This window comes from Thamnophis elegans, chromosome Z, assembly GCF_009769535.1.
Source record: "Thamnophis elegans isolate rThaEle1 chromosome Z, rThaEle1.pri, whole genome shotgun sequence".
In the NCBI taxonomy this organism is placed as follows: domain Eukaryota; kingdom Metazoa; phylum Chordata; class Lepidosauria; order Squamata; family Colubridae; genus Thamnophis; species Thamnophis elegans.
The window spans coordinates 65,783,942-65,807,363 of NC_045558.1; the positions used below are offsets into that span (position 1 = coordinate 65,783,942).

The window sequence follows — 23,422 nt, forward strand, 5'->3', positions numbered from 1 at the left end:
CCTTCCATTGCACTAGGTATTGCAGGTTTCCCTTATATAGTCTAGAGTTTTAAGATCCTTTGTGCTTCATAAGAGTTTCTCCTTCCACTACAATAGGGCTGGAGTTACCCGAGCTAATGGCCTCAACTTTGATTCAATTATTGGTTTCAACAAGCTACTGTGAAAAACTGGATGCACTTTTGCTAGCAGACATTTCAGCTCTACCGTGACTGGGTTGATGATTCTTACAATGGGGAAAAGTCCTGTAAATATAGGTCTCAGGTTTTTTTACGGCAAGTTTGAGAGATATACTTTCTCTCCTATGTGAAATGGTCTCTTTGGGGATTGTTTTTTATTCCCTTGCTTTTTTTGTGTTAATGCTTGTTTCACATTTCCCCATGCACTCTGCAGTGAATCTATCCATTCTGTCAGGTCATTGATGAAGGGGGTTCCTCAGACATGGGGATGAACTCTACCTCTGTGGCTACCTTGAAAGGAGTGAGCCCTGCACTGCTGTGCATGGCATTGTTGTATGCAACATCAGCAAAGAACCGTAGGACATGCCAGTTAGTTTTCTGGTAATTCACATAGCATCTCAAGTACTGCTCTACCATTGCATTTGCACATTCCGCTACAGCATTTGTACTCAGATGAAAAGCTGAACTAAGCCCCTGGGACAGTGATGGCGAACCTTTTCGGCACCAAATGCCCAAACTGGAATGTGCAAATGTGCGCATGCCAGAGCATCACAAACCCGAAGATCAGTTGGCCGGTGCGTATGTGCGTGCCAGGCAGCTGGTGTTTGGGTTTCCTGCGTCCACCTGCACACCTGCCAGCTGATCTTCATGCATGCTGGTGCACTGGAAACCCAAAGACCAGTTGGCTGGCATGCACATGTGCACCGGCGAGCTGATCTTAGGGTTTTCAGCACTCTGGTGTGCGAAGAACAGCTGGCCGAATCGCATGCATGTACCAAAAACCAGAAGAGCAACTGGTGATGGCGCATGTGCCCACAGAGAGGGCTCTGCATGCAACTCTGGCATGCATGCCAGTTTCACCATCATTACCCAATTAGCTTAATAAACTCCCTCCAGAACTTGGCCATAAATTGAATCCCTCGATCTGATATGATTCTTTTTGGGACCCTGTGCAGTTGGTAAATATGTTTCAGGAACAGTTTCACCAGCTTATGAGCTGAAGGGAGCCTGGGACAGGCTATAAAGTGAGCCTGCTTGGAGAAAAGATCAACCACTGTTCAAACTACAGTGTTTCTTCCAGTGAGTTCTACTTTCTGGGAGTTCTACTAAAAAATCCATTGCTATCTCCTCCCAGGGTTGGGATGGCTTGGCTACCTGTTACAATAGTCCTGGAGATTTCCCTGCTCTTGTCTTTATTGCGGCACACACTGCACAACTTTTCACATAGCTCTCAATGTCTTTCATCCCTGACCAATAAAACTGCCTCCTCACCATGTGCCATGTTTTTAAAAATCCAAAGTGACTGCTTGTTTGGCATTGTGGCTTCTCTGCAGAACCTGGACTCAGAGGGTACTGGGGATGCACAACTTGGGGCATTTCCATGTCAGTCTGATTCTGGAGATCAGGAGCTTTTCGTTTTCTTTAACCAGGGGTTGGTCTGAAACTCAACTTTGAGCTTCTGGGTTAGCTTGCCTCTGGGCTCAGTTGACCGTCTTTGAACCTGCCGCCTCATAGTGATTTGCGCTACCTTTTGTAGGAGGGGGATGATGGTGTTGACCACCTCTTCACAATTGGTTTTGTATTGCAGCATTTGAGATAGGTCATCAGCAGTTCTTTCCCCCAGGGATGTACTTTAGGATGAAATCAAACTGGTTAAAGTTCATCCTCTTGCTCTCTAATTTCAAATGTCAATTTACTCATTTCAGCACAGTCCATTATTTTTCGGATAACTTCTTCCTGTTTTGGTATTGTTTCGTTTTCCCAGGTTTTGGAAATACAATTCTGGCTGCTGTTAACACATTTACAATCAGATATTTTAAGTCTTTGTTATAGGTTTCTGGTATGATCCCCAATAAAAAGACCTCTGGTTTAAAGTCTATTTGTTTGTGTGTCATTTTCTCCAACCACATGTGGATTTTAGTCCAGTATCTTTTAGCTTCAGTGCAAGTCCACCACATGTGGTAGTATGAGCCAGGTATCTAGTGACATTTCCAACATTTTTCTGATTTATTCTTGAACATTCTTGCGATTCTGGTCGGGGGTAGGTGCCACCTGTAAAACATCTTATACAAGTTTTCTCTATATGCAGTAGACATTGTCATTTTGTAATTTTGAGACCACAATTTCTGCCAATTCTCTAAATCAATCCCATACCTAAAGTTTTTTCCCCAAGCTATCATAGTTTCTTTAACTTGTTCTTCATGCAATTTAAACTCCAATAAATATCCATATAGTTTTTTAATTACTTTTTCATCAGTACCTGTTAGAATTTTGTCTAACTTAGTCATTTTATTATAAAGACCTTTAGTTTTTCTATCTTCATTATATCTAGATTGTATCTGTACATATGAATACCAGTTCATTTCCATCCCTTCTTGTTTCAACTCTTGACTAGATTTGAGCTCACCCTCTGTATTCAATAATTCTGTATATCTAACTGTTTGTTCCTTTTTATATATTATTGATTATGAAAATGCTTCAATTGTTGATATCTAGACTGGAATTTTTAAATAATGTAGTCTTTTAATCTTTTCCCAATTTAACAACAACGCCTCCCTTACATAATGTCTTCTAAAGTAACCATGTGATTTAGTACCCTTATACCATAAGAAAGCATGCCATCCCAACAGCAAGTCATGACCTTCTACATTCAATAATCTAGAATTTTTTAATAATATCCATTCCTTAATTCACATCAAGTTTGTTGCCTGATAGTATAGCTCTCAATCAGGTAACCCAAAACCTCCTCTCGATCTAACATCTTGTAGTAATTTAAGTTTTATTCTAGCTTTTTTCCCTTGCCAAATAAATTTCAAAACTATTTTATTTAAATCTTGAAAAAAATCCTTACCCAATCTGATTGGGATTGTTTGAAACAGATATAAAATTCTAGGTAGTATGTTCATTTTAATTGTAGAGATTCTTCCCATCATTGATAAATGCAAATTTTCCCATTTCTCCAAGTCAGTTGCTATTTGTCGTTTTAATCTGGTATAGTTATCCTCTTTAAGAGTGCTACATCTAGGTGATAAATATATCCCCAAATATTTAACCTTACTTGTGTTTTGAATCTGCAACATTTCTGACAACTCTTCCTTTTGTGTTGCTGGGATATTCTTTGTCATGATCTTTGTTTTATCTTTGTTTATTTTCAAGCCTGCTACTTCTCCATATTCCTCTATTCTTTCCAGCAATTTGGATGCTGTTTCTAATGGATCTTCAAGAATAAAAACTAAGTCGTCTGCAAACGCTTGCAATTTATACTCTTCTCTCTTAATTTTCATTCCTCTTATTTCTTCTTCTTCTCTGATCTTTCTATTTAAGACCTCTAGTGTTAGGACAAAGAGTAGCGGTGATAGTGGGCAGCCTTGTCTTGTACCTCTCTTTATTTCAATCGGATCTGTTAGTTCTCCATTTACCATTATCTTTGCTGCTTGTTTCTGGTATATCATTCGTATAGTTTGAGTGAATTTCTTGCCAATATTCATCTGCTCCAGTTGCAAAAACATAAATTGCCAATTCACATTGTCAAAGGCCTTCTGCGCATCGAGGAACATCAGTGCCAATTGTTTTTCAGGATGGGCCTCATAGTATTCCAAGGTATTCAAAATCATTCTCATATTGTCTTTAATTTGTCTTTTAGGTAAAAAGCCATTTTGATCTGAGTGGATGAAGCCATTTAAATATTTTTAAGTCCCTCAGCTAGTATAGATGCAAATAGCTTGTAGTCTGAATTTAATAAAGAGATTGGTCTATAATTCTTGATTTGTGTTAAATCAGTCTCTTCCTTGGGTAGTAGTGTGATATACGCTTCTGACCATGACTTCGGTATTTTGCTCTCAGACATCACTTCATTCATGACTTGTAGGAGTGGGAGGGTCAATATTTCTTCAAATGTTCTGTAGAATTCCACAGGTAGTCCATCTGGTCCTGGAGCTTTCCCATTGTTTTGTTTTTTAAGTGCCTCTGTTAGCTCCATCATTGTTATTTTACTTTCTAACATTGTTCTAGTTTCGTCTGGTACCTGGGGGAGATTGGCATCTTGTAGGTACTTTTTAACTCGTCCCTCCTCCACCTTCTCTTGTTCATAGAGTTTAGCATAGTAGTCTTGTATAATTTTTTTTTCAGTGTTTCCATACTGAATTTCTCCTTGTTTATCTCTTAGTTGAAGTATTTTCTTTGTTTCTCTCTCTTTTTTCATCTTATATGCCAACCACCTGCCTGGCTTGTTCGCATTTTCAAAATAATTCCGTTTGGCACCTCTAATTTTTTGTGCCAGTTCTTCCTTTTCTAATAGGTCCATTTTGTGTTTAATTATGTCCATTTTTATTTTAACATCTTTTTTTTTGTGGTGCTCTCTGTAGTTCTCTTTCAAGTATTTTATAGTCATTGTCTAGAGCTTTATGCATTTGTCTTTTCTTTGAGTTTCTCTTCCTTGTATAGTCTATTGTCAAACCTCTGATAACAGCCTTCATTGTATCCCAGAGATTCTGCAATCTTTCTTCTTTCCTATTTTCTTTAAGGAAAAGGACTAGCTCTTTTTCCATTTTTTGTACAAACTCTTTTTCTTTCAATATAGTATTATTTAGTGTCCATCTAGATCTTGCCCTTTGGCCTTTCCATTTAATTAAAATTGGATTGTGCTCCGCCCAGGTACTTGCTCCAATCTCAATTTCTTTTATGTTGGAGCTCAACTCCGCTGAGACCCATATCATATCTATTCTAGAGAATGAAGAATGTCTGTTTGAGTAGAAAGTATATTGTTCTTTTTTAGCATTTCTTTCTCTCCATATATCTTTTAGATTTAGTTCATCTGTCATCCTAAAAAAAGATTTTGGCAGAGGCTTCCTATTTAATTTTTTTGTTTTATGTGTTTTATAGTCCATATTTTGATTCACAATGCCATTAAAGTCTCCCATCATACAAATATCAGCATAGTCTAGTTCCAAAACTTTTTTGTGTAGTTTTTTGTAAAATTCATCTTGTTTTTCATTGGGGGCGTAGATTCCAATTAGGAGTGTCTTTTTGGTACCCATAATTTCCACCATCAAAATTCTTCCCTCTTCCTCTGCATAGACTACTTTTGCTGGAATGTTGCCTTTAATATAAAAGACCACTCCTCTTATCTTGCAGTTTGCCAGTGATGAAAACATTTTCCCAAGCTTTGGTTGAGTTAATAAATGTTCATATTTCTTTTGGATATGTACTTCTTGCAGACAAATTATGTCAAGTTGTAATTTCTCTAATTTATAGAATATTTTCTTCCTTTTAATTGCCGAATTAAGTCCATTAATATTAATTGTAATCATTTTTCTTTCTTCCATGTTTATACTTTATATACAGGATTTATCGTTCTAGTAGATTTGGGTTCTCATTTTTCTTTACGGCTTCCATTCCCTGTCGCCCCTTTCTCACTTCCACCTACTGCTCCTTCTATTTTTTCGGTCGCGGTTGCAGGTGGTTCCAGTATTTGTACCGCTGAATCATCTTTCCCAGCTTTCTCAGCCATTTCTCTAAAGTATTCTTTGTAGAAAGCTTCTGCCTTCTCAGTTGTGTCTATCCTGTGTCTTTGTCCTTGCCAAGTGCATAGTAAACTTTCCGGTATGAGCCCACTCTATTTTTCTGTACCCACAGCTCCATCTCTGGTATCAGCCTGGATATCAAAAGGCTCCTCTGGGTTAGGGTGTTTTAGGACTGGTTCTTCCGCAAACAGCTTTTTGAGCTTCTTGAATGTTCCCTGGCATTCTATAGTCCACTCTAGCAGTTGGCTGAGTCATGGCTTGACCCCCCCTACCTTTTCCTATCTTTAGCAGTTTGATAATAGGCAAGGCTTTCTTTGTGAAAGAAGGGAAGGGATGAATTGCAGGTAGAAGTTTGCGAACCCCAGAAAGCTTTTCAGTTTCTTGCAGGTTTGAGAGGGTTTGCTACTCCAGGATGACTTTTACTTTTCCTGGGTCCATCTCCACTTTTTTGCTTGATACTTGATACCCCAGATAGTCAAGATGGGTTTTGAGAAACACGCATTTAGATAGTTTGGCATACAGGTTTGCAGCTAGTTTTTTGAGTACCTGACGAACCAACCTTATGTGTGCCTCCATTATTTTGTTGAAGATGAAATCTAGATAAACTAGGACACCCTTGTACAGGTAATCATGCAGCATCTTATTAATCAGCTACATGAATATGGCAGGGGCCCTTGGAGCCCAAAAGGCATCTGTTTGAACTGGAAACTCCCCAGCAGGCAGTTAAATGCAGTCTTCTACTTGTCCCCCTCTTTGATTCTCACTCTATAATACACCTCTCCCAGGTCCAACTTAGTGAATATCTTTCCTTTTGCCAGGTGATCCAACAGAACCTTCATTAGGAGGAGAGGGTACATGTTTTCCTCACATACACATCATTTATTCCCCTAAAATGAATGCATAATCTCATCATCCAATCTTTGTTTTCCTTGAACAGCACTGGGGCTTCCACATGGGATTTTGCCAGTTGGATGAAACCCCTGGCCTTCAACTTCCTTGGGCTCATGGAATACATCTTTGTCTTGGGGAGTTCAGCTCCCAGCAGGATCTCAATTTCGCAGTTGATAGGGGAGGGGAAGCACATTACATTCTTTCTCACTAAACATCTCCACTAGGTCCTGATACTCTTTGGGAAACTCTTTCAGACATGAAAGGCAAGCAGGTTCCTCAAAGAACAAGTTTATAGGATATATCATATTGGCACAATCTGGTGAAAACTGACTCTAATGGTTCCCATGCGGTTTTCACCTAATTAAAAGTAAAAGTCCACCCCTTTCCCAAATAGCCAGTCACATGATCCAATTAAGGTGCTGTCCGGTTGCTTGGAAATGTCACTCCTCTCTCCAGCCACCTGTGGGAATGTCCTTGGTTCTCAGGGGAAACTATTTTGTTTTGGCTACAAAACTCCACTTATCTCTATTCCCCCCCCATCCCTCATCACCATTGTGGCAACACTGAAGCCTCTAAGATTGCCTCAATTTGTCAGCTTCAGAGATGACAGACTCACTGTCTTTGAACCCCGACCTCTGCTGGACAGCTCCTCCTTCTAGCTCACTTCGAGTGGGGAGAGGGCCTCTTCCTACTCTCATTTTCCTGCCTCCCCCTTTCTATCAGATTGTTGGGCCCCACTTGTTTAGCCAGGACAATCCCAAGATTACTGCCTCAGTCATTTTTGCAGCTATTATGAAGCAGATAGTCTCCCAATGTTGGCCAATCTCTAGCCACACTGGCTCAGATAAGTGTATCACAGGAGACACTTTTATTAGTGATCCTCAACCTGCTTGAATATCATGGCTTGGGGCAGTTTCCTCACTTGGATTCCCAGCCTTAGCAGCGTTGGTAGCTAATTAGGCACTGGGTGCAGCCTGAGTCTATTAGGACATTCATCTCTCCCTGGACCCCTGACTTTGGCACAACAATTTTCATAGGAATTGCGAAGGGGCAGATGACTTCACTTACCTTACCATTGGGTCATGTTTGTCTTTGTTGTTGTAAGGGGTAGGTTGCTGGTCCCCTTGGGCCAGCATTCCCTCTCCCTTGCTTGAAGGGGAGGAGACCACAATGGCCTCGTGAGCCTTTCTGCTGCTGCTTTCTTGGCCTTGTTGGGGCAGGATGATTGCTCTTCAGCTGGGGGTGGTGTGTGCCAGGCTCTCAGCTGCTCGGTGACCCTGCACGCCATATCTGAAGCACTTGATGTGGGCTCTGACTTGAGCAATGGGTGAGCTGGTGGGCAGAGCTGTGGCTGGCCGCCGCCCAAACTGGTCCCTTTCCTGGCTCCAGTTTCTTCCACAGCTGTAGATTGAGGCCTAGTGCTGTGGCCATGTGGTACCATTTATGGATCCATTTAGGGACCCTTCACTAGATGCAGGCTTGGAACAGCTCTTGCTCCACCCCTCTTTGAGGTGGCAAACCAATAGCCATTCCGGCTACTGCCTCAGCTTGCCAGCAATCCCACAGAAACCCCAAATATACCCTTTTGCCGGTTGGCCCTTTTGCTTCAGACTCGAATCTCTGCCTCAGCTGGCAGGGTGTGGGACTCATCCTCAAATCTGCTTCTTGACTCCTCCAGGAAAGCATTGATGTTTCTCAGCTCCAGGGCATCCTAATCATGGAGTCTTGTCACCCACTCCACAGCTCTTCCCTCAAGATTAGCAGCTACCGCATTCAGCATCACTGCTTCCATCAGATAGATTAGAGCAGTGTGGTCCAGGTCAGCCCACACCTGGTGTCAGGCCTGCAGCCATGTTCCTTTTGGATCTTTGGCCTGCCACACTTCTATTATTCTACTATGCTGTTTCTATAGTGGGGAATTGGAAAGGGGGATAGTATGGAGTAGAATGTTATGTAGCCAAAATAAAATTCCTTTCTAGATTGCCAAGATCATCCTTTGTCTTGGCACCTCGGGACCTGACTGAAACTGGATGGGTGGAATTGACAGCATGGCAGTAGAAGATTGGACCATGTGATGGACTTGTGGGTGTGGGGCAGTGGTGAGTTTCAAAATTTTTTAGAACTTCTTCTGTAGGTGTCGTCTGCTTTGTGGGAGGGTTTGCCGGCCATGTGACCAGGTAGGAGTGGCTTGCCGGCCATGTGACCGGTTGGAAATGGCTTGCCAGCCATGTGACTGGGTGGGAGTGGCCAACTTATAAAATGTGGTGAAACTTACTTAACAACGCTCTTGCTTAACAACCAGAATGTTGGCTCAGAAACTCTGGCATTGACCCTTGCACCCCTAACCCTTTAGAAAAAATCCACAGGGGTGTTCAAACTTGACAGGTTTAAGACTTGTGGACTTCAACTCCCAAAATTCCCCCTCTTGCTCTTCATCTTGATGATGTTCGGACAGGGGGGAGGGAGCTGGAACCGGTTCTAAATGGCACTGTAGATTTGTGGAACCTCTTCTATAGAAGATATTAGAACTGGCAGGAACCCACCCTTGGTGTGGGGCCAAGATCATGAACTTTAACTTGGGTGGGGAAAACTGAGAAGCTTCAGATTCGGGTTTTCCCAGGTGTGCCAGCATGGCTCTCTTAATAAATTGGAACCTTGAGCAGTACTTGGCCTTGGACTCTGATTTAATTTTGGATGCTATCTGGAACGCTGACACCTGGAAGGTGTCGGGAAGAACACTAACTTCTCCGGGTCCCTGTGAAAGGCAGCTCTCATTGGTGGAGGAGGAAGGGGTGCTCATTGCTCATGAAACCAACCAAGGTCAGGGCGGTAAGGCTACGGCTGATATCCAGGCCACCCAGGTGGGAACCGAGGGTGTCCCATTGGGCTTACCACCCACTACTGCTGGATGGCTCCACCTTAGTTCTGGACTTACTGTCGCTGTTGGCTGAGGAGGCAGGCTAGCTGCCCAGGCGTCTACAAGTAGACATGGGCTCAAACAAGCTGGAGGTGGCTGGGGTATCTGGGCTGCAGTCTCCATCCACAGCTCAAATCTGTGGACCAGCTCCACTCCTCAAATTTCTATGTTATTGAACCTCTCCCTCAATTGCTTGACCGATGGGCTAGGTTCCCCCTGCTTATTCCACTCAGTTGTCCATTTCTCTCTCCAACATAGGAGGGAGTCAGTTAGCACCCGAGGGGATGTCAAGAGGAACTCCGCTTTGGCTTTTGGCATCCTCCAATGCCAGGCATCACCCTCTGCTCAGTAAAGGCCCCCGTGGCTAGGACTTCTTCCTGCACCACTTGTCTTTCAGTCCTCCATGCTTGGAACTTTGGCCTGGCAGTTGCCGGAAGGACTTCCTCCCCAGCTTGAACGGTCAGTTGTGCTCCATTAGCCAGGGCTGTGCTAGACTTGGTGGGTGCCTCCCCTTTCTTTTCCATTTCAAAAACTTCCGAGACTTCTCTGTCCTCCCAAGGTGGCTGGGTGGACAGCCAGGTCTCAGTATCAGAAGGTTGCTCTCTTCTCTCCAGAGCAAAATTTAGCAGAGTTGGTGTAATGTCAAGGTTCTGACAAACAAGCCCAAGCAAATCAGAACTCCAAGAATCAGATCTCTCTCAAAGAACTTATTTATTGGGTGCATCATATCAGCATGATTAAATATAAAAACCAATTCTGAATATTTCCCATGGTTTCAGTACAGTTAAAATAGTAAATGATCCCCTCCCCAAATGCCAGTTGATGGCCAATTTGCCGGATAATGGCCAGTTTGCCGAAGTGCCAGACTTCCACAAATTCTCTAGTGTTTTTGAACTTAGCTTGGTCTTAGACCCAACAAATCTGAATGCTTTCAACAGAAAGCAACATAGGACTGACTGTTGCTAAATACAAAGGCAAAAAGCAAGTATTAAACAAGTGAATCAGACTTCCTGTGGGAGGAGCCTGTCGCCGAGGAGCTCAACGAAGCCCCTCTTAGAGTTCTGGTCTGTATATCTAATTAAGATCAATAGATATCATCCCTTTCTGGCAGAAAGGGACAGGCAGAAGCTCAGGTGTTAGGATTTATTCGTAGTTCACAGCCCTTTTTCCTTTTTTTTGGGCTGTGAATGAAGAAGAGTTCTAGCGTAACTGAGCTCTTATCTCCAGCCAGTTCTTCGCAGCTGCCTTTTTGCAGCCCTAGACAGCCGACTCCCTCACTCAGGACAATGATAAATTGTTTTTAAGATAATACGAGCGGGTCTTACTCCTGTGAGGTTTTTTTTTATAACTATCTAAACACCAGCCTTGTTTTTTCTTTGAACGTCTCTGCGCAATTGGGATACAAAATGGCGTTTTTACTGTGTTGGTGATTGATGACGTAATTAACTGGCTTTATTTCCCCGGAGACTGCTACTCATTAACAAGCAAAATCTACAAATAATTTAGTGAGAACTGACCAGCTGAAGACACTGTTTATCTGTCTATTCTCAGATTTTATCTATAATGTCTCCCAGGTCTAAACAGGCAAAAAAATCCTCCCCGATTGTGCTTAAAGAACTTGTTAGTAAATCGTTGCCTTTGTCTCCTACGCCACCTACTGGAGATTCTTTGACACAGGAGCTTTTCTTTCAAATAATTAATGACTTTAAGAAAGAGATCAAAGAATTTGTGCTGGATTTATGCGATAAAATACAGACCAAAATTGCCCAAATAAATGCGGATATGTTTGAAACCACGTCTATTTTGACAGATTATATTGAAGAAATGGAGACTAAATTGGAAACTTTGGAGGGGGCTAATTTTAAATTGACTTCTAATATCCAAGCCTTACAACAAGAGATTATGGACACTCAAACACAACTTACAATGATAAATTATAACAGAAAGGCGTCTGCAATAAGAGTCAGAGGACTGCCTGAAAAGAAAGGAGAAAACCTGAAACAGACTTTTGTAGAAGCTTTCAGCCAAGCGGTGGGAGGTCCGGGACTCAATTTTGATTGGAATATTCGAAAAATCTATCGCCAAAATTCGCATATAGCAGAGCAACGACAGCTTCCAAGAGACATAATTATATACTTTTTCACAAAAGAATCCAGAGATGCGATCTCACAAAAGTTTCATAATAGCAGGCTTCGAATCGATGGCCATGATTTGTTCGTCTTTAAAGAAATTCCGCTCCGGATGCTGCAAGCAAGGAAAGGCTACACTTTTTTAACCCAAGAACTCAGAAATCGTCAAATAAAGTATAGGTGGGAGGCCCCAGTTGGAATCACAGTTACATTTGAAAATCAAAGATTTCGCATCAATTCTGTTTCGGAAGCCTGGGATTTTTATTATAAAACTCTGAAGGCGGGGCTTCCTGACTCATTCGGAAACGCGGAAGGACAAGGTGAAGGAAAGACAAGCAGCAAGTTACTTGGTTACAAGAAGGAGGGAGGTGTTCTCCCCCTATTGGAGAGACAGAAGAGCGGAAACTGAGGATTCAGTCATATTTTCAAAGCAGTGGGACATGTGGTTACAAGGGAGAGGGTAGCCTTCTCTTTCCGAAGGGCAGAAGAGTAAGGAACATAGACCCAGCGATGTTCTTAAAATACCTTCTAAGCTTTTGGACTGATTATTTCTGTTTGGTAAATGGTAAAGCTGTGCATTGATGAGGAATCGCTTATTGCTTATTCCAGACAGACATTATACGGGACTTTTATAAGATTTACTTGAATCTTAATCCAAACTGCGCATGAATTGTGGCTTGGGAGGAATGGAGGGGGGAAGAGTGTGGCAGAAAGGAAGGTGGAATGGGATATTGATGAAGGGATCTTGGGATTGAATGAACTGGTATGGATTTTGGGTACACATTTTACGGATTTACATGCTTGAAGTATAACATAAAAAGCTTAGGATTTTAAAGTGAAGAGCGAGATCCTAATCATATGTAATTTCGGTTTGGGTGGAATGGAGATGTGAAATGAAGGGTAGGAAGATGAGTAGCGAAAGTATGACTAGATTGCTCTGTATTTGAAGATAAATTGATTTTTGTACAAACTAATATTTGAATATAAGGTTAAGAAAGGTTTTTTTTGGAGAATTTACAGGAAGATGGGGGTAAATATCAAAGAAGTAAGGGACGAAGACAAAATAAAAATGGAATGATTCACACTGATTAAATTTTAAGAATGATGGGAGGCTGAGCATAATGCAAAAGATTTTTAAGAAGTAAGGGACGATGACAAAATATAAATGGAATGATTCACACTGTTTAAACTTTAAGAATGATGGGAGGCTGAGCATAATGTAAAAGATTTTTAAGTTTTTTTTATTTACTTACTTTTTCGTTTTTTTTTTCTTTTTTTCTTTTTCGGAGTGTTCTTTTTATTTTATTTTCATTATTATTGTTAATAAGATATTTTGAAGGTGAAGGGTACTGAACTGTGCCGGGTGTGGGACCTGGGAAGTCGGAGGGGGTTAGGGAGGGGGGTTCATTGGGGGTGGGTGGGTGGGTGGAGATATAGTTTCAATACATAGAACAAGAAGAATACACTTGTATACTGTTGATTTTTATATTTTCTTTTTATTTTTCTTTTTTTTTCTTTTTTCTTTTTTCCTTTCTTTTTTCTTTTTAGCGTAACTGAATAGATTAAGGAATAGAATACACCATAGTGAGAAGTAGAGGAAAGGAAGAGGGAGAAGTAAGGAGGGAGGAAGAGGGGAATGTAAGGAGGATGAGAGGGGAAGGAGGTGAGAAAGGAAGATAGGAGGGGAAAGGGAAGTAGGAGGGGTGATTGTTGGAGGGAGAAAGGAAAGTTGGAGGGGGAGAAGAAGGGGTGTATGAAAGCGATAGGTCGGGTTTATGAGTTGTGTTTAGGTTGGGGTTTTTCTTTTCTTACTATTATATTTTTCAATATCCAGTATATAAGTGAATGTACAAAATTGAAAATGAATAAAACATTTAAAGTAGAATAAATATATATATATATATATAAAAAACAAATAAAAAAAAAATTAAAAAAAAAAAAAACAAGTGAATCAGATTTCCTATTTGATGGTAGAGGATTGAAACTGAAACACCAGCAATATCATCAGCAATGAAACGATGTCTGATTTAGATATACTTCCTTCAAATCTTTAGAGTGAAAATTGCAGTTAGAACTTATAAAAAACATTATGTCTCCGTCTTATTCCAAATATTCCCAATATGTGTATTTCAGGGTAATAAAATATGCTAGGTTTTTCACCCTTCTATGCAAGTTGAAGATTTTCCTCTAGGCCAGTAATGGCTAACCATTTTGTCATCGCGTGCCAAAAGCATGCACACCCATCATGCAATGCATGCACTCCCCTCCCCCCGCACGCTCATACAACCCGCCATGCTCCCCCTCCCTCTGCATGCATGCGCATCTCCTCCATGCACCCCATCCCCTCGCATGTGTGCATGACACCCCATGCTCCCCCTGCGCATGTACTCATGACCCCCCTGGGCACCCCGTCCCCCACGATGCACAGCAGAGACCTGAAAACTAGCTGGTGGAGCTGACCTGGGGCGATGGCTCACATGCCCGCAGAGGGCGCCCAGAGTCCCAATGGGAGTGGGCGGCATACAAATTTTATTAAATTCCAAATTCCATCACAGCTCTAGCCTCTAGGAATAAAAAGGTGTCCATTACCTTTATGTCATTTAGGGACCAGAAAAAAATGCTGTTGTTATACAATTGTGAAACCTGGCTTGTAAGTGTAACTTGAAAATTGGGGGGGGGGGGCGCAAACACTAACGTTTGTATACCTCCTTACTTACCTTAGAGAGAAATCAAGTAGTTTTAGTCAATAAAAAATAAAGGAATTAAAAAAAATATGTCTGTTTTCTTTTGGAAATTAGGCGAACTTTGTGGGCATTAGCCTTCTAGCAGCTCAGTTTCTAAATGACTGATGTTGGAAGGAAAAGATTATCTCTGAAGAAGCAAATTTTTTATTCTTATTGGGAGAAGTACTGTAAATGACATAATAACAGCATTATAGATATCTCCTTGAAAAGTCTATGCAAGAAGCTTTTCTCTTCGAAGAGAGAATTGTAAGCCACATGAATTTTGCATTTCTGTCTCCCCCCCCCACCGCCTTGAATCTTCTTGCTTTTTTTTTTTTAAAGCTGACTTTTCTCCACAAATTAAGCCACCTTCCTGAAATATTTTGAGCCACATTACACTCTCAAGTTTTGGTCTCTTCTTAGAAACTGGGAGTGACTTTCGCACAATTTTGGCAGGAAGACAATGGACATTGAGTTTTGAAGTATCTTTCCTGTCCGAACCTTCCAACTGTTGACACATTTTAAGCCCATCCCCTTTGCAAATTTTATATTTATTGTATAAAACTTCAATTTGTGGTGAAGATGTGTGCCCAAAATATCTTTTTCCAATGAGTTCCATGAAAATATAGAAGAAATCTATCTAATAAAATAACAACAGTTACTGGAGAGGAAGGACAAAACATGATAATGGCAACAATTGGTTATTCTATTTTTGTGACTTCAATTCTCAGGACTCATTGGGGAAAATATTTTACAAGACACAGACATTCTATAGTAAAAGCTTATGGTTTGCTCTTATAAAGCAGCTTTATAAATATTGGCAAAGTGCCAAGCCGTATATGGAATATATATATTTTAGGCAACACCCTTATCCTGTTTTAATTTAAGTTCATGTCAAGTGTGCAATGGAGAAATTCAAAAAGTTCCTTATATTATGGGATATCTTCCTAGTCACTACAAGTTGAACTTCTATTTTGCTCCTCCTGCCATGTTGTGTCTATTGTCAGTCCCCCGTATATTTATAGGCAGCCAGAACAGATAATTATAAACCAGCACTAGGTAAGACCACATGCTAAACAGCTTTCTGTATGCAGCCTACTCTATACTTACAGTTTAAAGTGCTCTGAAGATTTTACATAATTTAACTTTTTCCAGAACTTCAAATTCTTTGGGTGATGACCCCTCATTTTAGAAATTTTGAGAAAGACATAGTCCTATCAATCTGCATGAAATACACTCTTTCCATTATGTTTTCCTATAATGTTTATTAATCCATCAATTTTCCATTAAGGTAGGAGGCCAAACACTCATGCCAGTGCTTTTACAAAACACGTAATTATGCACATATCCTCATTTAGCTCCTCTTGTAGATACCTATGGTGGCAACATGTCTTCTGTTAGCCCTAATCCAGTCCATTTCATCTATTCATTTGTTGGCAGGCTGAAAAATTTTATATCTTTGAATTGAGCTTTTCTTTGGGCATTGTTTTGCTTATTTTGGGGTCAGTTGAAATCTCTGTTTTGATGTAGAAAGTGCAAGTCCCTGATTACCAATTAATGGTCATTCTTTTTTTTTTTAGTTTCAATTGTTTTTGTAAGAGCCAAGGTGGCGCAGTGGTTAAATGCAGCACTGCAGGCTACTGCTAGATCAGCAGTTTAGCGGTTCAAATCTCACCGGCTCAGGGTTGACTCAGCCTTCCATCCTTCCGAGGTGGGTAAAATGAGGACCCAGATTGTTGGGGGCAATATGCTGACTCTCTGTAAACCGCTTAGAGAGGGCTGAAAGCCCTATGAAGCGGTATATAAGTCTACTGCTATTGCTATTTTGTTTCTTAGTATTTTGTAAGTAATCAAGTTGGACATTCAAATAAATGCCTTGAATAAATGTTTCATAAGGCAATCTAGTTTATTATGTCACATGCTACCTGTTGGCATATATTTTATGTCATATTGTGTTATATTAAACATGCGTTTTTGTGTATTTTTCAACTTCTGCACTACTATTGCATTCCTGTCTAATTGTGACAACTGATAATCAACATAGGTAGGAAACTATTTCTTCTTTGAAAAGGTTGATATGTTCTACTGAATGTAGTAGAAATTTATCCAAATATTCTCCAACCTACTTAAGTTAGGTTCAGACTTTCTTCTAGGTAATCTTTTGCCTGAGGTAGATGTAGCTGTTGACTTTCTTTAGTTCCTGATTTTCAGATTATTGGGGAAGAAATGGAATTAATTACTAAATATGTCTTCTTAAACTTCCTTTTCAAGCCTTCTAACTTGCCATTAAATTCAGCTATCTTTGAAGGTTTTCACTATTGTAGAAATAAGAGAGAGACATTGTCACCAGCAAAACATAGGTGATTAAAATATTCATCACTGACCTTTATTTCTACCTTGGACCATTTCATCTTTTTGAATGTACAAATACAGTACATAATTTGTAGTAAAAATATAACAACAAAAATGCATATCTTTAATTGTTACTTTCAGCATTATATATATTTAGGAGTCCAAACTGATACGTTGTACAATTAATGTTCCAATTAAGACTTCTAATCAAAAATTTTTGAACTGTGTTAAAAACATCACAAATTAAAACAATGTTTACTGCTACCTTTCGGCAGCATAAAATTAAAAGCTATTTGTCAAGTAGGTACAATTGGGGTAACATACTATGTATGGAGTATTTTAAGATACATTCTTGCTTTTTTACTGATAGCTACTCACCCCCCCAATCAAAGATATATATTGTTCTTAATATTAATCCTTAAATTTATTCCAATGCTACCCTTTGACTGTTCTTTGTTTCCAATAAAATAATGAAACAATCGTGTTTTCCCAAAAATATGACGTACCCTGAAAACAAGCCTTAGCCTGATTCTTTGGGATGGGCCTAATATATCCCCAAAATAAGCCTTAGTGAAGAGGGTGGATGTGGCCAGCAAAGGAGGCATCCTTGCCTTCTCTGGTCACCTCATGGAGGCTCAGTCCCGTAATCACAGCCCTGTGGATTAGCTGAGCCAGTGAGAGCTGGTAGTTGCTTCTCCTTGTGTCTCTCTGGGTGCCTGGAGGTGTTTCTGGCACACTCTTGTCAGCCCAGGCTCTTTTAACACCATAATCGCAGGAAAATCCCTCCCATTAGTTTGATTTTGCTTTGTGAAGCTTTGTGCCAAGAAAGTTCTGTGCTGTTTTCTTCTGTCCCCCCGTCCACCTCAGCTTTCATGTTCTGACCTAGGCTTCCCAAGAGCGTGCAGCAAACTTTGTCCCGACAAAAAACCCTTTCATTAATTTACTGTGAATTCTGCTCATTCACATCCAACAAAGTCTTTCAAGGGAGGATTTACAGTCACATACCTTATCTGGCTTGGAGAGCTGACAGGCCAATATCTGCAAAACTTGGCAAGAAGTCTCGGAGAGTCACAAACCAATTCAGTGTACTAATTGTCTCCTGCAAACCTCCACTCCCTTTTCACTCCTTTTTATTTCCTCTAGGAGGGCCATTTATCATCCACCTGTGGTTTTACTCCCAAGTCGACCCCTGTTCTTCAGCTGTTCTCATCATCTGACAACTCTGTACATGTGCCACTGGGAACAGGCTCCAGCTGCTCATCTGCCTCACTGATGTCTGACTTTGAAGGCAGCTGATAATTGGTATATGGCTCTGGCTCCCTCTCTGCCTCTAACACAAGAGCCTTCCCCAAACTCTAGCACTGGCCCATGTTCCTCCCCAACCTCCTGTCTGAATTTACTACCAGGGGTGGTAGCTCCCTTGCAGGGTGCGATCGAACTTCCAATCCCAACAGACCTGGTGGGCACAAGCTTCTCCTTCCCAGAAAGGGGAAGGAGCTAATGGGGGGGGGAGTGGGGGGAGTTGAAATCCACAACCCTTAAGTAGCCAAGTGTTTGTCCATGATGCTATGACCTCACCCTGCTAGGTTGATCCTGCCTGGTCATCCCAATGAAATGAGTCATCCCAACTGAAAACCTCTGGAGTGCCACTGAGGAGGCTATCTTTTAGAAATGCAGATTTGGTAATCCACTCAGAAAGACTGGTAGACAGAAACTCCAGATAAGCAATTAGGTTGACAAGATTAACTCAAACACCTAGGATCTGCATTTTCCCTTCTGCCTATAAAGCCAGCCATAAACCCATAGGAATCTGAAAACAGCCATTAGAATATTAAAGGACATGTTCTTGCACAGGAACATTTTGTCAGCTGTACCAGAATCACATGCTGTTGGTGGTTTTGCTTCATCAATAAACCAACTTTCTTTCCAACCTTCCATTTTATTCCTGGCTTGAAAATGAACCTGAATATTTCTTCCAACAAAAACATTTCATTAGTTCATCAAAAATACTGATCTCTTGTTTATTTATGCCAGAAAGTAGGCAAGTTTTTAAATAACTTACTGGAAAGTTTTTTGTTTTTTTTAATGAGGAGACAGGAGATAACCAGGTAATCTCTCTGGCCAATGATTAGCCTACTGTGCATTTTCTTTTTAACTCAAAAACATATTTTAATATCTGGATATTTTCAGTCATCCAGATCATAGTTGTCTCAAAAGGGGTTTTTTTCCTTCAAAAAGCAAAACGTTTTCTTTCTCAAGAAAAAACAGTCCAATTGCCTTTTGAAGAAAAAAGCACCCTTGAGACATCCCATAGTATGGTAGTTTAGACAATTGGATGAAAACAAGTCCTCTAAAATGCAAAGAAATATAAATCAATCTAGCAAATAATTTAAAAAAAACTGCTTATTGAAGAAAAGATAAAATCAGAATAAAGAAGAGTATAATTATTAGGCCAAGCTAGATTTCGTTCCTGAGATGAATAACACTGTTTAGAGATCACAGACTGAACAGAATCTTGTGCACTGGTCTTGGTGGTTCAGTAAACCAAAAAAATGAAGGAGTAAGTGCAATATTCCTAGGGGGAAAAAAGCAATGGTTTTTTTTTTTAAAGTGGATACCAATTAATTGCTTCCCGCTTGGTCCTTTAATTCGCTGAGGCTCCTCTTACAGTGGGCTGCGCAATCCAGCGAGGAGGGAACATGCCCCGCGCGCTGCCAACAAGGGAGCCTTTCTAGCTACTCGGGTGTAGGAATGAGGCTGTGCCACGTAGCAACGCGGAGAATGGAAGCTGGGGAAAGCAGCCTATCGGTGGGCTGATCTCCCGCCTTTCAGGTTTGAATTTTCGTTGAAGGCAACTTCGTTTTCCAAGTCACCGTGGCATGGACTTAAACCAAATACCTTAAAGTCGCGCTCCAAACAACATTTTTGGAGGACGGCAATACTGGCTGGTGGCCAGGCCTTGTTTTTCTCACCCAAGGAAACTTGCGCCCCACTTCCGCGTCCTGGCTCCGCCCATTGCTAAACAGCGAAGGGGCTGGGAATTCTTCCTCTTCACCCTCGCCCCTGCCCTCCCACTCTCCACGTTTGCAGTTTGGGGAAGCCGGGATTTCAGCCGAACTTGCTCTTGAATATTCTCCTCGTTGTGTTCGCTCCTCGCAATAGATATGCCGAGAATGGGGTCGACCGGGAGGCGGCGACACCGCTGCTGCTCGCCCCTGCTCCTTGCTTTGCTAGTTAGTTGCGTAGCATGCCAGGCTCCGCCGGTGCCGGCTGGGGAGACCCACTGGGATGGAAAAGACGTGTTGATCGAGCGCAAGTACGTGCCGGACAAATGCCTGCGCACCGTTATTTCCGGCGATTTCGTACGCTACCATTACCATGGCACTTTGTCCGACGGCAAAAAATTCGATTCCAGGTAGCCCCACTTTTTCCTTCGCCGGCGTGGCGCTGCGGGTGGGGAGGCGGCGGCCAGGTATAGTGCAAATGCGGGCAGATCCGGGACACAAGTTTGGGTGATTTGACTCCAGAGGAAACTCCAGTCAATGGGCCCGTTGGCAGGAAGATGAACTCAAGTTATCAGTCTCGTGGAAGAACTCATCTTTTCTATGCAGAATCTCGGTTTCTGGTCTTTGGGATCCCATACAGAAACCGGCACTGGAAAGACCGTCGCTTTATCAGACGTGGGAAAGTCATTGGAATCAGTAGGAAAAGCTTTATGGTCATTAAGCAGCACAGAGGAAATCGATATGCATATATCCAAAGCTGAATTGAAAATATCGAAATAATTAGGGGAAATACAGACAAAGATGTTTGAGTAATTTTTTTAATTAAAAGTAGATATGGTTACTCAAACTACAGAAGAGTTACCGTGATTTGGAAGTGGGGCAACATTGTAGGTTTACTCTTCCAGAACAATCAGAAAAAAACAGGAGCCACTCTTGGAGGGAATACATACACACCACATCTTAATGTACAGTAATATTAATCTGATCTGGAAAGCTGGTAGAAGTGGAGAAGCCATTTCCAAGATTATCATTGAGGGAAAGTGCTGCAGATTGTAATTAGCAAATGCTAAAACGAACAGTTTGCATCTGCTTGTCTGAAAATATGTTTTTTTTTTCAAATGGCAACTGGACTTTCTTGATTTTTCTTGAAGACATTTAGGCATTAAAGACATTTCACTTCTCATCCAAGAAGTTTCTTCAATTCAGACTAACTGGTGGGGAATGGAAGGATTTATGCTCTTTGCAGTCAGCCAATTATTAATACTGAGGGATTCTGAGGTAGTTGAATTATCTGGCAGTTAGTCTGTGCCATTAGAGAATAAATCCTTCCATTTCTCACCAGATACTTGAACTGAAGAACTTCTTAAATAAGAAGTGAAATGTCTAACAAAAATAAACGAAGTTTGAAAAAGCATCTTTTGGGACAATGTAGATGTTTATTAACCCAGATGACTGACAATTTCTATAGACATCCTGCTGCAAATGTGTCCTCCAGGGAATATGATGAAATTTTAAAGAACAACTTGCTTCAGTTGGATTTTGGATGTGAGCATGTGATCTAAACTTCTTTTTGGAATGGATCTAATTTCATGTATGCCGCTGATATTCTGAAGAAGAATGATTTATCTTTATAATTTATATGAGCCACAATGTTTTTTGGGATGTAGTAAGCATCAGATTATGTGATTATTATTATTAGGCTGTTCATTGGAATTTATGAGGTATGTAAGGAACGTTTAATAGGGTCTTCTTTATTTTACAGTCAGAAAGAACAAAAACTACAGAGGAAACAAAGAATCTACATGGGATTTAGATGGAACCCAGTGATGTTCTCGGATGTAAAAATAATGCTGGATATAATATGCTTTGTAGTGTATCACCTTATAGTTTATATTAAAAAAATTAAAGACAAATATATACAAAGTATCATGTCACACCTATTTTTAAATTGTAAATTGGCTTAAAGGAATAAAAAAATAAGCTATGTAAATGAAATGTAATATTTGAATGTTTATTTAACTGATCTAAAAATTCATTCTTTTCTAGCTATGACAGGGGCTCAACATTCAATGTTTTTGTGGGGAAAAATCAGCTTATTGCTGGGATGGAGAAGGCTCTGCTTGGCATGTGTGTAAATGAAAGACGATTTGTAAGGATTCCATCCCATCTTGAATATGGAAATGACAGAGTTTGTAAGTACAGTTTTCTATACTTTTTGATGCCTAAATATAATGAGTCAGGGCAGGTTTATTAAACTGTAGTTAAAATGTGAGGCTTTAAAAATTAATTTAACCTATGTATTATGGATTTATTGTTGCCCAATTCATCTTGTATTATCTATAGTTTTGAATATGACAGTATATTCAATTCCCAAACTCTTGAGTATTCATAATTTCCAAGGCACTAAAAGCATATATAGATTAAGGATTGAGCCAATGATTCTATCCAGTTTTTTGTCTTATGTTTAAAAGCATACATATAATATTTAAATAGCCTAGAGCAGTGATGGCAAACCTTTTTTTGCCTCAGGTGCCAAAAGCACGTGCACCAGTGCTATCGTGCACGCTCGCGTGCCCACCCCATAATTTAATGCCCCTCTGCACATGTGCATATGACCCCCCCTCTGCTGCCCCCATGCATGTGCGCACAGCTCTCTTGGAGCCTAGGGAGGGTGAAAACGGCCTCCCCTGCCCCCCCCCCCGAGGCCCTCCGGAGGCCGGAAATGGCCCGTTTTGTGACTTCTGGTGGGCCTACTAGGTCCTCCCCAGGCTCCAGGGGCTTTCTAAAAGCCTGGGGAGGGTAAAAAATGGCCCAACATGCAAACCGGAAGTTTGGGAACTGACTTCCGGGTTGTCCTTTTGACATTTTTCTCCTTCAAGTAGCCCAACGTGCAAACTGGAAGTCCATTCTCAAACTTCCGGTTTGCGCATTGGGCGGTTTTTCGCACTTCAGAGGGCAAAAAACAGGCAGATATCAAGGCCAAAAAACAGAGCAATGCCTCGTGTGCCAAAGTTGTCAAAAACACTTTTCCAGCTTCCCTTCTTTCTGCATACACTCGTATTTTGTCCATTAATGGGTTCATCTGATGTCTTATCTTTGTTTTCTACATTTCCATTCTTTTCTTTGGTCTCTGGAGCTCCAACCCCTTCCTCTTTTACTGTAGCACCCCATAGACTGTCCCATTTCTTGTCAAATCTCTCAAGTCCTTTTGAAATGTTTTGAAGTCCAGCCAGGATGTTTTGGATTATTAGGTTTTCTTCCTCTGAATATTGATCCATTTTTCAAAATGTAAAGAAATATAAAGAAAATAGGAAAAGGAATCTGCCACTCTAGCCTATCAAAATTTTAGGGGATGTGTCTGTATTTATTTTAAATCTTAAACACAAGTTATTTCAAAATTTTTAAAGTAGAAGGGTTCTTATCTCTTACTTGTCTTTTCCTTCTCTTGCCAAGATGTTTTCCAGTAGCACTAACAAAACAGATTTCATGCTTTTAAGTCTTTATCAGGTTTTATAAGCAAATTCCAAACCCTTCCGTTGCAAGGTCAGTAAAACCAAATAAAGCAGAACGAAGGATACATTGTGTCCAAAGAAAAACAAAGTTCAGGCTTTAGCTTCCAGGTGGCAGATTCAATAATTATTCAATAATTATTTTTTATGTTTTTTCCTTAGATGTCTTTAATGTAATTTTAACCAATAGAAGAAAAA

General features: G+C 40.7%; 1 protein-coding gene across 3 annotated transcripts in view; it reads left to right on the forward strand.

Moving 5' to 3' along the window:
- Positions 1-23,422, forward strand: part of FKBP9 (FKBP prolyl isomerase 9) — a 72,393-nt gene that overhangs the window by 7,794 nt on the left and 41,177 nt on the right. For 2 of the 3 annotated variants that reach the window (XM_032234755.1, XM_032234754.1), the window contains exon 2: positions 21,762-21,907. In XM_032234755.1, coding sequence (XP_032090646.1) covers positions 21,820-21,907 — 88 coding nt within the window. In that variant the 5' untranslated portion in view covers positions 21,762-21,819. Of the gene's footprint in view, positions 1-19,702; positions 20,126-21,761; positions 21,908-23,422 lie in introns of those variants that run through there. The other variant, XM_032234753.1, reaches the window with a different exon arrangement.